This window comes from Pseudonaja textilis, chromosome 12 (genome assembly GCF_049901715.1).
Source record: "Pseudonaja textilis isolate UNSWEBS1 chromosome 12, rPseTex1.2, whole genome shotgun sequence".
In the NCBI taxonomy this organism is placed as follows: domain Eukaryota; kingdom Metazoa; phylum Chordata; class Lepidosauria; order Squamata; family Elapidae; genus Pseudonaja; species Pseudonaja textilis.
Genome location: NC_142001.1, coordinates 1,161,244 through 1,177,420, shown reverse-complemented (window position 1 = coordinate 1,177,420; position 16,177 = coordinate 1,161,244). Strand labels below are relative to the sequence as shown.

General features: G+C 41.2%; 1 protein-coding gene across 2 annotated transcripts in view; it reads left to right on the top strand.

The window, feature by feature from the left end:
- TRPC5 (transient receptor potential cation channel subfamily C member 5) overlaps positions 1–16,177 on the top strand; it is a 271,919-nt gene that overhangs the window by 105,507 nt on the left and 150,235 nt on the right. For both annotated transcript variants that reach the window (XM_087940859.1, XM_026703135.2), the window contains one exon: positions 6,135–6,656. In XM_087940859.1, the coding sequence (XP_087796985.1) occupies positions 6,135–6,656 (522 nt within the window). The remainder of the gene's footprint in view (positions 1–6,134; positions 6,657–16,177) is intronic.

Genomic DNA, 16,177 nt, shown 5'->3' with positions numbered 1-16,177 from the left:
TGGGTATGTTTAGCAGGAGGCCTCCAAAAATTCCATATTCAAATGTGGGAATGGTTATGTGATGGCTTGTTCTTTTCTCTCCTTCTCTTATGCTTAAAACAGAAAGATTTTTTTTTGCAAAAATAAATTTTGATTGAGGCTGAATTGGCAAGCTCCTTCCCAAATATGCAGGTAGTCCTCGACTTACAACAGTTTATTTAGTGAGTATTCAGTTACAATGGCACTGTAAAAAATGACTTATTACCATTTTTCACAGTTACAACCTTTGAAGCATCCCCATAATCATGTGATCAAAACTCAATCCCTTTCTTTGATGGATTCAAACCATCTCTTTTGTACAGTTTTTCATTGGACCAGGTACAGACATCATGACTAATAAAACCAAAGCCTTCCCTTTTAAACCACACCTTTAGCCACACATTAAACTCCGCTACACGCTGGCCTTTCCCTTTTTGTTCCTTGTATACTGGTAGAACCTCTGGAAAGATAAGCCTATAGCCCATATTACTAAGTTCATACCCCAAGCTCTGGAAATTTTTCTGAACAGAAAGTACATCTTTCTGGGACAGATCATTTGCACCAAGATGTATAATAGCATCAACATCACAGTCCCTACTGGCATTCTTGACTGTCTTAAGAATATGCCTCTTGTCTCTGCTGGCAGTAGCACCTGGCAGACACCTGACCTCTTTCAAAACCTCCATATCCTTTCCTAAATTTACATCCCTTACAACTGAGTCCCCAATCAGAAAGTGGCTTCTCTTTTTGGATGCCTTGCTCTTCTTGTGTGACTGGGTGCGTAATATCTGATTCACACTTTCTCCTTTCCAAAGTAAGTTCTTCTTCTAGGACCATGATCCCTGGCTTATTTGAATTATCATTATCACAACTACCTTGACCTGTCACTTTAGTGTCCCTATTAAGGTCAGCAAGGGCACTGTATGTGTTATGCTGGGATACAGCAAAAGCTTTGTGTTTATGGTCCACAGCTCTTACCCTGCCAGATCCCACGGTTGTCCATACTGCCTTTTTTTCTGTAGGATTTTTGTGGTAGTGGGAGCTGGTAGCATGGCAGCTCAATAGATGGCTGGATTAGGCACCTAATTTCTGCTTGGAGAGCACAGATTAGAGATTCCAGATAGGTAATCTGTCCATGTAGACTGGTAATTTCTTTTACAAAGAGGACAGTATCCAAATTTGAAAAGAGTACTGAGAATGACAGCTGTAAAGCAAGTACTACATTGAACTAAGCCAGTCATTTTGAAATAAAATAAAATCACAATCTCAAGTGCACTAACCCTAAACGTATTATTGGTATTTTTGGTTTATAGTTATATGATTTGCACACCGTTAGGCATGCGGGCTGCTATCTTTCTCCTTTGTACTCACCCTCTGCCTCCTCAGAAGCAGCCAGCAGCTTCTCCCACCAACCTCTTGGAATTTGAAATGCAATGAGTGTTTGGACCCTCTCCACAACACAGTTAGGATATAAAGGTAATGAGGACACAAAGGCTCTGCATTTTAGAAGTTATAAATGTAAACTGCAAATCTATTTAAAGGCTCCCCCTTCCCCCATCCAGAGTGAAATGCTGACTTCTCTACATAGTTAGTAAAGTGGAGCAGATTTATTCTACTCATTGCATCTCTAATAGCAAAGTACAGAAATGATATTTTACCATCACAAACAGCAAATATATAGATATTTGCTTTCTCTCCATGTTTTCTGCTGCTTTGTTTTCTATTCAAGATACATCAAAGCTGACTCTCTTACAGTATCCCAAGCATTGAAATAAAATTGTGGCATACATAACTTGGGGATGGAATGGGGACTGAACCTCAAGCCAGATTGTCATGAGAGATTTTGGCACCATGTCTACATTCACATTTGGAACCTGGGATTCTCACATTTTCTCTTTTTCATCCCACTCTCTGAACTTGGAAATGTTGGGTCACCAAAAATCACATAATTTCTTAAGCTTGAAGCACAGCTTTTTGACATTGAGCAATTTGTAAGCCATAGTAGTACCAGAAGCTTCAATGCTGTCACATTCTTGTGCTTGGGAAATTGGAAGTGGGGATTTCATGGAGTGCATGTGGTTAGATATAAGTCAAGGTCATGTTATTCCTGCACCTGGGTGGGGAGTGGTTGAAGGAATGTCTCAAGTTGGGAAGGATGGTGACCATGTGATGTAATGATGGGTGCAGGGGATGGATTTTGTATTTTTAATTATTGAAGGAAAACCCAGAACTCTCAGATTCAGGTTTTCCCAGATGTGCCAGTATGACAACTCTAATAAAAGGAAACTTTGAGAAAATGCCTGTCTGAGAGTTTTAAATTGGAGTTGGGTTTTTTGGGAATCCTAATATTAATTTGCTGAACCACTTGTCAAAAGGCAAGATATTTAACAAACAGGACTTCCGGCTGTGCTTCCGCCCTGATTGGAGCGGGGTCCATGATAGTCCATGGCTTCGCTCCAAGCTCTCTGGTTGGAGAGTCCCAATTGGAACTGGAACCACAATGGAGGGGTGGTGAAGGAATGGGGATCACCTGACAGGTAGAGGGGAGCTGCATCTCTTTTCCCTGTTAAGGATAACCCTTCTGAGCTACTAAAGGTAACCCCGATAAAAACAACAGGAAAGAGAACTCATAAAGATTGGGACTGGTGGTGATTTTAAAAGTTAGAGAAGAATTTGGGAAAGAATTTGGGAAAAGCAAAGAACTTAGTCCTTAAAACTGAAACGGAAGGAAAATAAAGGGAAAACTCTTATAAAAAAGAATTTACATAATTGGAACTAGTGATTGTACAGGATTTGGCATTGGATAGGCATTACTTAAAATGCTGTAATTGACTGTGGAAAAAGAATATAATAACTAACAATTGAAAATATTGATAAACTTGATGAAAGATTAAAGAAACAGTAAAAAAAGTTGGAAAGTGGAAACTGATATAAGAGCGCCACTTGCTGTTAAAAGAAAAATCCTGTAGATCCCGACAACCTGACTTATTTAAAGTTGAAATTAAAGGAAAATAAAAGGAATTGTACTGTTAAAAGACCCCAGAAAATTGGAATATTGGCTTTAAATTGGTGGAGGAATATATGAAGATTTCCCCTGGGATTTGGATACACACACAAAAAAAAGATTGATGGACTTTGGGACTTAAAGACTGGTGGATATTGGATTTACTGATGGAGAAAAAATGTTGGTTTAAATAAAGACACTGGATAATTGGACAATTGGATAGAAAAATAAAACAAGCAAATAAAAATGAGCCAAATATGAAGAGAAATAGCACTGGAACTACAAACTATAAGAGAAATGATGAACAGAAGCGTTAAGGACTTACTGAGTAAAATACAGAATGTGGAAGAAAATTCAAAAATGGCGACACAAATTACAGAAGAAACTACAGAAGAAAAGCAAGAAGGGCAGGTGGAGAGGAGCCAAACAGATGAGAAACCAGCAAGACAGAGCAGATGGAACAATAAACAAAGCTAAAGGGGAAAAGGGAAATTAAAATTAAAATGTCAATGATTGAGGCAATAAATCCAGGGGAGGAAATTCTGAGAGTTAAGCAACAAAGGAGAGAAATTTAGTGAGAGGTTTTGGGGAGGTCAGGGGCAAAACTAGATAATTGTGAAGAGAAACAGAGGAATATAACAGAATAAAAGGAAAAAGCAAGAGAAAGGGTAAAAAATGATAGAAAATGGGAGGCAAAGTAAGAAGAGATTAATAAATATTGAAAGGAGAGCAAGAGGGAAAGGATAGAGATTCCACATGAAGAGGTGTTATAGGTATACAGTGATTAATTTTGATAAAATGGGAAATCAATACATTAGTAAAGGTATGTAAATTGTTAACTAGAATAAATACAAGACTGGATATTTTAATTGGAGTAAATATGGAATTAAGTTTTTATTATAAGACTATTATTTAAGATATGTAATTGCTAACGGGATATATGTAAAATTAATATGATATTAAGGGGGAAAGTCAAGTGCAATTTGAAGGGGAAATATAGATATATATATATATATAAGGTATAGTAATAAAAATATACATATTGTTATTAGAATGTATAGCTGTTGTGGTTAGCAAGTGCAGACGAATGAGGAGAGCAAGGTCTCAGATGAGGGGCCAGGACCATTAGGGATTGGACTGCTGCCTTCCGAGATTGGGGGGGCTGGCAACAGTGATGAGGAGGTTCCCGAGGAGCCTGCGCCAAGTGCGCGTGCACGTAGGATTGCTTGGAGGAAAGAACAGTTACAACAGCAAGGGCGACTCGGGAGTAAGGCTGCAAGGTAATGGCCCTTCCTTCAAGAAGATAAAAGCCAGCTGTGAACGAACGCACTTTGCAGAAGGCAAAGAAGTTTTGAACTCAGGCTTGTGGATATTACAGTTGGCATTTGAAGACTCTTGTAAACAATTTCTTATCTGTTGTTTTTTGTCAGACTTGAAAAAATTTGGCAAGGCTCTTTCCTGTCGGAGCTAATTAGTTGGAAGCAGCCTTTAATCTTTGAAGAAACAGGATTCTTAGCTGAAACTTAAAAAGATTATACTGCTGCCTTTGTCTTGTGTTTGCTCTCTTGGAACCAGGTTTGGATCAGAACAATAGCCCATTAAATGAATATAAGATGGAAAATATGACATATGTACTGTAATGAGATTAGAGAGTGACTTATGGTAAAAATATAACAACATGAAATGTAGTTGTATAAAAAATGTCCCAGTACTGTTTAATATGTGATAGAGATATGTAAAAAAGAAAAATCTAATATAAATAGATGATAGATACACGCACACACACACATATTTATATTTAAATTCATAATTTCCCTTACTAAAGCAGAGGGAATTTTGACCAGGTGCATAATGTACCATTTGGCCTGCCTTGTAACCTTACCAATCTTAGAGTTCATGTCAGTCTATTTTCCAAAGCACCAGAACACTAAAAAACAAGATGAGAAACAATGGATGGAAACTAACCAAGGAGAGAAGCAACCCTAGGACTAAGGAGAAATTTGCTAACAGTGAGCACAATCAACCAACGGAATAGGTTACCTCCAGAAGATATGGATCACCAGAGGCTTTCAAAACAGGACCATTTTGAAATGGGATAAATTCTCCTGTTCAGGGGGTTGGACTAGAAGACCTACAAGATCCCTTCCAACTCTATTATCCTATGTCTATGCTGTCCAAGTAGAATTATTGATATCAAAGATTATGTTCTCCTATTTTGGGGTTCTTGGAACCAAACCTGGACTGGATAGAAGACCCCCCCCCCCCAAAGTAATTTGTTCTCTGTAAGGTGGATCATGGAACTCGGCAGATTTGTCCCTTTCTTTCAGGTACCACTCAGAATTACCTGTTCTAAGTATCTTTGAAGTTGTGTGTTACTTTATGACCCCACACACATATCAATATTATTTCCTTAACTATTGGGTGCAAGGAATCAGGACCGCATGTTAAGTTCCAGTTAAGCTAATTTATTGCTCATGTACACACGAATCGTGTACACGCTATACACACGAATCTAGTCAACTAAGGCCAGCACTAAATTGGGGCTGGGTAAGAGTTAAGAAAATTTGAGGGTGGGGGTAGACTTCAAGCATGTGTAGATTTGTAAGGATTTTAGAGTGAGTTCTCTCTTGACTCCACCCCCCGGCTCTGCCTCTTCTGTGCCTACTTCTGCAGAAAGGGTTGGTTCTTCTTCAAGGATGTTTTTATTTTTAACTTTCCCATCCAGCTTGCAACCCAGGGATTTTCTGCCATTCCAGTACTAACCAGGTTTGACTCTGGTTAACTGTTTGAGATCAGGCAAGGTCAACTATGTACTATTGAGGACTAAGTCTGCTGAGGAGAAAAGGTCCAAGCTTGATTGTAGATGATTCAATGAACAGTCCATGTAGTTTTCAATGCAACAGTATAGCAACAGTTGATCACCTTTTGGAATGTTTATTTAACTTTCTTCTCTGGGATTCATAGGAGTCTTACAGGATATATTTTTAAACATTGATTGTAGTGTTGGTGAAATAGATGTTGTACGAGTCATTTGAACCTTCCTCTTGATATGCTGTAATTTTAAAGCACTTGTGCAGGAAAGATATTAACAGCCTGAACTGATTTTACCTAGGTTCCCACATTAATGATGGACACCCAATTTTCGGAGTTCACCCCTGATATCACACCTATCATGTTGGCTGCTCATACCAACAATTATGAGATCATAAAGCTGCTTGTCCAAAGACGGGTCACCATCCCACGGCCACATCAGATCCGATGCAACTGTGTTGAATGCGTCTCCAGTTCAGAAGTGGACAGCCTGAGGCATTCCAGATCAAGGCTAAACATCTATAAAGCTTTGGCCAGTCCTTCACTCATCGCCTTATCTAGCGAGGACCCGATCTTGACAGCCTTTCGGCTGGGTTGGGAGCTGAAGGAACTCAGCAAGGTGGAGAATGAGTTCAAGGCTGAATATGAGGAGCTTTCCCAGCAGTGCAAGCGGTTTGCAAAAGACCTACTGGATCAGGCACGCAGCTCCCGAGAATTGGAAATCATCTTGAACCACAGGGATGATCAGAGTGAGGAGTTAGATCCCCAAAAGAGCCATGATTTGGCCAAGCTAAAGGTAGCAATAAAGTATCATCAGAAAGAGGTAAGGCTTCTTATTTCTTCTTCTGTTGTGTGTGAGGATCTTTGTACCCTTTTTTGATTGTTAGAAATTCTGTTTATAGCAGTACAGATCAAACAGTCGTCATGTGCTTTAACTGCTTAACTGTAATGGGAAACAGGAAACTCTATATAGAATCAAAGAACATAAGAGTATATACCATAGATCAAACTTGCAAACACTGCCATTTACTGGCTGAATACTACTGTAGTCATTGCATAAATGTATTCTAACACTGATCTTCTCATCATCTAAGGGAATTTAACTTCTAAGGGAAGTTCCTTCAAATACCCAAGAATCCTTTTTACACCCATCCAATGCAATTGCATTGGTGCAGCAGTAAAACGACTCAAAATGCTTACTGCACAAAGTATGTCTGGACCACTATGACAGATATAACAGGCTCCCTATTGCTGACTGATATATCTCTTGATCACAGGCTTCACTTTTGTCTCACCCAAACTGTTATGAAAATCTGTACTCATAGGTGTTGGAGCAATATTACAATCTTTCATGTTATAGCTCTCTAACAATTGTTCAATTTTTCTTTTTTGACTGAGAATATAACCACCGTTCTCAGTTTTTTGCATCTCTGCACCAAGATAATTTTTTATTTGTCCCAAATTCTTTAATTCAAATTTCTTCTCCAATGTATTAGCAAATTTGTTTACCTGTGATACATCCTTTGCAATGAAGCAAAGATCATCCACAGATGCTAATAGTTGACAATCCCCACCTTTTAACTTTCAAGTGTATATGCAACCATCAGCCTTGCAACTCTTGCCCTTGTCCAATTTATACACCATGTTAGGCTTTTTAACTTTAATGCACTGGTGCTTGAACCATGTGAATTTCTTCCTCTAATTCTGCATTGAGGAATGCAGTGTTTATGTCAAAATGCCAAATTTTATGGCCATGTCCCGCTGCCAATGCTAGTGCCAGCCTGATGCTTTCACTCTTTAGAGTTGGTGCAAATACCTCATCATAGTGCACATTTTTTTGTCTGTGAAAATCCTTGTGCCACTAACTATGCTTTATATTGTACCTCATTATTGGGCAGTACCTTCTTCTTCTATACACACTTGCATCCTACAGCTTTGCTACCCTGTGGCAAAGTCATATAGACGTGAACACTTCATGTTCTCCCATGGATTTCATTTCCTTGTCCATGGCTTCTTTCCACTTTTCTTGTTCAATTTTAGGTAATGCCAAAACTTCCTTATAGTTTCTTGGCTCATACCATACATTACACACCTTAACTTTACTAGCACCTGTCAGGTAGAATCCATCGCTCTGAGCTGTATGGCATTGACTGCTCCTGTGTGTCAACCCTATCTTGCGTTATATCTTTTTCAGTTTCTCCTTCCTGAATGCTGACACCATCACTAAGTGAGTAACCATCATTAAGTGGATCACTGTCACTAAGTGAATCATTCCAGAAATTTGCATCAATTCAGTTCCAATTTTGCTCTGAAAAGCTAGCAGACCTTGAAATCACTATTCTTGTGCTCCCATCGCTAAAGTAATAGCTCTTTGAGCCCGGCTCATAGCCCATAAACCTGAAATGTCCCTTTCTTCTAATTGCTTTTGGAATATGCACCCATACATTGCATCAAAACACTCTTAAATGTGCCAGAAATGGTTTTCTTCCATATAGCACTGCATATGGAGTATCATTAATGGAGGAGCTCCACAACCTATTAATTAAATAATTAGCAGTCAACGTGGCTTGGCTTCAATATGACCTGCTCAGACCAGAATCCTGTAGAAGTAAGTCCTTCATGGTTTGTAAGACTCCATTCCGTCTCTCAGCAACACCATTCTCAGCTGCTATGGAAGAATGTGTGCTTCTGTGTTTTATTCCTAACTGTCCCAACCACTGTTGAAAACTTGTTGACATGAATTCTGAACCTCTGTCAGTTTACAGCTGACATACCTGTTGTTTATACCTTCTTTCTATGAAGCTTACCCATTGCTTAAATTTCTGTAGCACCTCTATTTTATTCTTTAGTAAATAGCAGAACCCAAACCTGCTATAGTCCTCTACAATGACCAGTGCATACTTTGCTCCTCCCAAACTGGCTTGCATTGGCCCAACCAAATCTGAATGTACCAGCTCTACAGTGCTTGTTGACTGCCTTGTGCTACTCTTGCTTACTGGGAATGACTTGGACTTTGGTGATTTGCATACTGCGCAATCCAAATATGCCTTACATCCTTTTACATGTAATCCTTCTGCAAATTGCATCTTTTGCAAAACTCAGAAGCTAGCATGGCCAAGCTTTCTGTTGCAAGAGATGAATACATGAATTATGTTGTGCCACATTTTCGAACATATGTGCACATTTAACCTTTTGCCCCTGCAACACATAAAGGTTATCTTGCTTTATGCCCTTTGCACATACTTTGCCAAATCTCTTTATGAGATACTTCCCATTTACAAATATGGTCTCAAACCCTTGCTTGTCTAAACTAGAGACACTGAGCAAATTATGTTCCATTTGAAGCACACACAATGTCATTAAACCTTGTTTTCAAATATGGAATTTGCACACTGCCTCTTCCAATAACTTTAGCCTTCTGGCCATTTGCCAAGGCTATTGCATCTCCAGCAGCTGATTCCATCCTGTAAAACAATTTAGAATTATTAACAATTGTTTGACTAGCCCCACTGTCTATTAACTATTGATCTCTGCTATTAATATATATATATATATATATATATATATATATATATATATATATATATATATATATATATATACACACACACACACACACACACACACACACATATACACACATATACATACATCATACACAAACACACACACACACTTACTTATTTAATTATAACAAAAATGTAAATGCTTAATGATAACAAAATAAAATGTTCTGGGCTAGAAGCCTCCCCCATCTGGCACCTTCCAAAGAGATAGAAGTGTGTGTGTGTGTGTGTGTGTCTGAGCTGAGGGGCCTCGGGGCAACTGCTGTTGGGGGAAGCAGAGGGAAAAAGGGGGCTTTGCTCTCCTTGGGGGGCAGCGCCCCTTGGCTGCCACTCCAGGGGCTTCTCAGCAGGTATCTGCCTGCAGAAGGACTGCCGCTCTTGGGGATTAATTGGGGGAGGGAGGGGGAGAAAGTGGGAGCTCCTTTCAGATCCTGGGTGATGGATTGAGAGGCTGAGATCTGCAGCTGAGGAAAAGCTGGGGGGCTCTTCCAGCCTCACCTGGAGACAGGCAAGGAAAGGTGTCCCTGGGGGCACTTCTCTCACTTTAGCACTTCGCTGCCAAACCCAGCCACAGCAGTGATTATTTGGGGGTGGGGGGGAAGAGAGAAAGTATCTCTCGCATTACCAGGGGAGGAAAGGAGACAAAACAAAGCTCACTCTTTCACTGAGACCTACAAAACGGCAATCTACCATGTTCCAGGAGTTCTTCAAAATCATCAAACGCTCCTACTTGCAGTTCTCGCGCCTCCTGGCTCAGGTCCCTGAGATGCACGCTCCCACACACGGCAGTGGCAACAACAGTCCCCGCCCCCAGTGCCCGCTGTCAGCTCTCCCCATTAGTTTTCTAGCCTTGAATTGCTCCCAGCTCTCTCTCTTTCCTCCCCCCACCCACGTGCAGGCAGGAAAGGGAGACGGAGCCTTGCACAGCCCTCCCCTTTTCCAGCCCTTGCTGCCTCTCCCAACATCGAAGCCTCAGAAACGCAGGCAAAGCCGCCACAGCGGTAGCGCCCTGAGTTGCTTGCTTCTCCACTACTGCCTCCTCCTCCTCCTCCAGCACCACTTCCTTCTCTGGGTAGGGCATTTCTTAACTAACCGAGCATGCTAAGGCAACTCAGGACGCTGAAACAAGATGGTGGCGCCCAAGCAAACATTCTTTGTGGCCCGGTACAAAACGATCCACGGACCGGTACCGGTCCAGGGCCCGGTGGTTGGGGACCACTGATTTAGATTGTTTAAAACCAATGGCACTTTCTGAGATTCAAGAATCTACATCCCATGCTGTTCTAACTCAACAAACAAAGTTTGCATCTTTACAAAATGCTGTTCCACTGATTCTTCTGGTTTTAAATTGGCTCTGTATAATTTTCTTGATAATTGCACAATCTTGCATGCAGACATACTCACATGCACACTTCTTAACTTTAACCAGACTTCCTTTGCAGGCTTTAAATCAGCTACATTGGTAAACTGTTCATCTTCTAAACTTAAGATGATATAAGCCAGCGGTTGCCAACCGCGACCCACTGGTGGTCTGTGAGAAAATTTTGATGGTCTGCAGAGAAGTGTCACCCCCAGAGCACCCCCCAAAGCAATTAATCCAGGCTGTGCAGGAACACAAGGCTGCGTCGCGCACATGGCCCGCAGGAACCCTCCCCATTCACTCACTCCTTACCTGGCAAACTTGCCTGCTAAGTTGCTATGTTTCTTTTTTTCCCCCAACCATCAGCTGTTCTGCTGTGCTGGGATATTTAGATTAGCTAGAAAGCAGGAAATCGTTGCATTTCTTGCTTTCTAGCTAATCTTTAGATCTTTGGCTGTGCTTTTATTCAGTGTAGGTAACCAATGGCAGAAAGATAGATCTCTGAATGATTCTGTGAACAACTCAATCTGCCTGCCTGCTTTGCCTCATTTTGGGTAAAAGTTGCTCTTTTTAAAAAAATAAAAAATTCAATATTTGGTATGTTGGTATGTTGGTATGTTGGAGTTAGTTTTGTGAGTTTGCTTGCCAGCAAATGTTATGAGTTTGTTTGCAAGCAAATTTTATGTGACAGACTCAGATAGCCGATGGCAGAAACACAGATCTCTTAAGTGAATCTGTGATTCTTGAGCAACTCAATCTACCTGCCTGATTTGGGGTAAAAGTTGCTCTTTTTTATAAAAAAATCAATATTTATATAAATATTTATAATATTTATATACAAGCCATGCCCAGCCAATCACATTACCAAGCCACACCCACAAATTAGGCCACACCCACAGAACCAGTTAGTGGTCCCTGGGATTTAAAATTATGAGTTCGGTGGTTCCTGAGGTCCAAAAGGTTGGTGACCCTGATCTAAGGTATTGTTCCAATATCGAGTTAGTTCTTTCACAAGCCCCATTGGTTTGTGGGTGGTGGTCGGAGCTTAAGCCCTGGGCAGAGCCCAATAGTTTCAGGAATTCTTTCCAGAAATTTGAAGTGAATTGGACACCCCTATCTGAAATTATCCATTTAGGAACACCATGTAACCTATACACATGTAAAATAAACAATTTAGCTAAGGTTTTTGCAGATGGGATTTTTGCACAAGGTATGAAATATACCTGCTTGGAAAACAAGTCCGTTACCACCCAAATAACTGTATTTGCCCCACTTTCAGACAATTCCACTATAAAGTCCATAGAAATTTCCTTCCATGGAGCAGTCGGCCTAGCTACATTCTGTAGTAAGATGGCAAGTTTACCAGGTGGCCGGTTAGCCGAAGTGCAAATAGGACAACTAACCATTTAAGCTTCAATGTCCTTCTTAAAAGGAGGCCACCAGAATTGTCGTTTGACCAAATATAGGGTTTTTATGAATCCAAAATGTCCAGCAGCTTTTGAATCATGGGCTTGTTTTGAAATGGGGCCCCTCAAACTAGCTGGTACATATAATTTGGCCCCCACCCATGCCAAACCACCTCTAACCATACAGTCATTTGAGTGGGTCAGGAACCAATCATCTATTTTTAAAGCTTCCTTTAACTGTGTAAACAAATCTTTTGAGATATCAACATCTCCCCTTTTCTGGGCTCTAGTAACCATCAGAACCACCAATTGTTTAGTTGGGACAATGGAACAAATCATTTCCTAGCGGACACTATTATGTTGGGGTAATCTAGATAGTGCATCTGCCATGAAGTTTTTTTTCCCCCAGGAGAGACTTCAGTAAAAAATTAAACCATTCGAAGTATTATGCCCAGCAGACTTGCTTAGGCGAGAATTTTTGAGGCATTTTTAGAGCCTCTAAGTTTTTATGATCTGTCCACACCTCAAAAGGGTGTTTTGCCCTCTCAAGAAAGTGCCTCCAGGTTAATAGAGCCCAATGGACAGCAAAAGCTTCCTTTTCCCAGATAGCTCATCTTCTTTCTATCTCAGTTAGTTTACAGGAGATGTAAGCACAAGGTTGCAAAGTTGCAGCCTCATTTGCTTGTAGTAGCACCGCCCCTACCGCTATATCACTTGCATCGGCTTGGATTATGAAAGGGGTGTCCATGTCCAGGTGTTTTAGCATCAGTTCACTGCAAAGTGTCATTTTAACTTCTCAAAAGCAGCTTGGCACTCCATGGACCACTCCAATGGTCGACTGGGTTTTGGTTTCAACTCTCCTTTAGTTTTTAGGAGGTTTGTAATAGGCAGCACAATCTTCACAAAGGCTGGGATAAACGGTAAAAATTAGCAAATCTCAGGAAATTGCAATTGCTTTCTGGTGTGAGGAGGGGCCCATTTCAAAATGGCCCGGACTTTCCCTGGATCCATTTCTATGCTGTCATGTGATATGCAGTAGCCTAAATAGTCAATTTTCTTTTGGTGGAACTCATACTTGGACAACTTTGCATGTAGTTCAGCTGCTTGAAATTTTGTCAAAACTGACCGTACTAATTTCACGTGCTCCTCAAGAGTCTTGGTATAGATAAGGATATCATCAAGATAAACCAGTACCCCCTTGCATGAATGTTCATGCAGAACCTCGTTTATCAGTTGCATGAATACAGCAGTAGCCCCCCTATAGGTCAAATGGGAGAACGTTGAATTGGAAACATCCCAGAGGGCAATTGAAGGCAGTTTTCCATTCATATCCCTCCTTAATTTGAACTTGGTAGTAGGCTTCTCTCAAATCAAGTTTTGTGAAAATTTTCCCTTTGGCCAGGTGGGCCAACATGTCCTTCATTAAGGGAAGTGGATACACATTTTTCATGGAAATGCAATTTAAATTTCTATAATCAACACACAAGCAAAGAGAGCCATCTTTCTTTTCTTGGAATAATACTGGGGCTGCCATTCAGGGTCTAGCAGGTTGGATGAAACCTCGTTCAAGGTTTTTATCAATAAACAACCACAGTTCTTCTAGCTCCTGTGGTGTCATCGAATAAAATTTAAGCTTAGGGAGTTTCACCCCCAGTAGAATCTCAGTACTGCAGTCTATTGGATGATGAGGGGGAAGCTCATCCGATGCCTTTTCACTAAAAACCTTTTTAAGTCCCAATATTCTTCAGGGATCTTCTCCTGCCCCCCCATGCTCCCACTGCCCATGGACACCAACTCTGTGGAATTCTGAGGGTCCAGTTGAGACCTCCCCTTCCCTTCTGAGGGTTGGTCAGTGTCTATGCGCACTTGGGGGTTCTACTTCTGGAGCCAGGGCAAGCCTAGTAGACACCATCCTCAGGGCAACAATAAAACACAAAGTCTCTCGATGCCTCCCCATCATCAGGCTCTGGGGCTTCTTGAGTGGACAGGATTTGAAATTCCACAGAGAAATATCAGCTGCTCTACAGTTGAATTAAGTGTTTTATCTCTAGATAGTTCCTCCTCAATACGGCTATCTTGAGATAAACACCACTGGCCCTCCAATATGGAAACAAAATTGCCAAATTGCTGAAGATTTTTGCTTAGTTCTACATCCACCCACTCATACCCAATTAGCATAAATTGTTTGAACTCTAGTCAGCTCTGAAAATGTGTGGGAATCATACAAATGCATCTACAGAATGGTGACAGATGGCATTTCCTGGTCACATTTCCTGGTGAAAACAGAGTAATGTTCTTCCACTGCTCTGTGCACCTGCTGCAATCTTTTACTAGCAGCATATGGGAGCACCCTATGGCAGGCAGAGGTTGGAGGGGAAGACGGGAGATAGATAAAAAGGGACCTTGGAGGTTTTCTAGTCCAACATCTTGTTCAGGGCAGGACACCTTACCATCCCAGTCAAATGGTTGTCCAGTCTATTTTTGAAAACCTCTAGTGATGCAACATCCACAACTTTGGGAGGCAAGCTATTCCACTGATTAATTGTTGTCATTGTCAGGATGTTTCTCCTTATTTCTAGGTTGGATCTTTCCTTGATAAATTTCCACCCATTACTTCTTTTCCTGCTCTCTGGTACTTTGGAGAATAGGTTAACTCCCTCTTCTCTGTGATAAATCCTCAAGTGCTGGAAGATTGCTATCGTGTCACCTCTAGTCCCTATCTTTGTTAGACTAGACATACCTAGTTACCTCAACATGCAGCACACTGCTGGATGTGATTGAGGGAGGCAGAATGGGACAATGCACTGCAGCCAAATCACCATGGCCAACATGCTATGGCCAACTCATCACAGCCAATTTGCCATGGCCAAGTCACAGTGAAACAATTTTGATTTAATTATTTAAAATAATTTTTAAAATATTTTAATTTGTGTAATTTATGTCAGAGTATATTCATGACATGAACTGGAATAGAGCTTAGTAACAAGGTCAGCCAATGAGAGCTGAATTGGGGGCTGAAACTTAGAGAATCTGGGTGTGGTTTATCTCTGTTCTGTGTTCAGCTCTAAAGTGAAACTTGCTTGCTTGATGTAACTGATATCTGCTCTGAGCTGCCTGCTTGCTGCTTGTGTTATGTTACATTGAAAGAATCTACTAATAGTTTTGGAAACTTTATTCATGTTATTATGTTTATAAAAAAGTTAATGATCCTGCTGAATGAGTCATCTGTGTGTTTTCTGGACTTGAATTTCTGCTGCAAACTCTAACAATTTACATTTCATTTTGTCACTCCTTTGGCATCCTTTCTTTAATAATTCTATTCCACAATTTCTTCAATGTCTTTTCACAAGTTGGCGAGTTGTCCCATGGTGAGTTGGCCATGGTGATTGGCCCCACAGTGAGTTGGCTGCAGCCGTTGGCTGAGGTGAGTTGGCTATGGTGAGTTGTCCCGCAGTGAGATGGCTGCAGCCGTTGGCTGAGGTGAGTTGGCCATGGTGATTGGCCCCACAGTGAGTTGGCTGCAGCCGTTGGCTGAGGTGAGTTGGCCATGGTGATTGGCCCCACAGTGAGTTGGCTGCAGCCGTTGGCTGAGGTGAGTTGGCCATGGTGATTGGCCCCACAGTGAGTTGGCTGCAGCCATTGGCTGAGGTGAGTTGGCCATAGTGAGTTGGCCATGGTGATTGGCCCCCACAGTGAGTTGGCTGCAGCCGTTGGCTGAGGTGATTTGGCCATGGTGAGTTGTCCTGCAGTGAGTTGGCTGTAGCAAGTTGGCCATGGCAGATTGGGAATGGTGAGTTGTCATAGACCTGATGCAGGTGTGAACTTAGTGAAACCTGGGTGTGGGGGAAGGGTGGTGTTGAATAGATTGGGGTCCAAAACCTGGAGTTTCTGCCAACTCAGGCTGTGTTTTGACCACATATTTAAGCTTGAGGGTTGAATCATACATCAGCAAATAGGCTTGGCTTGCACTTAATTTGTAGGAGGGGAAAGGAGAGAGATATTTAACCTGGGT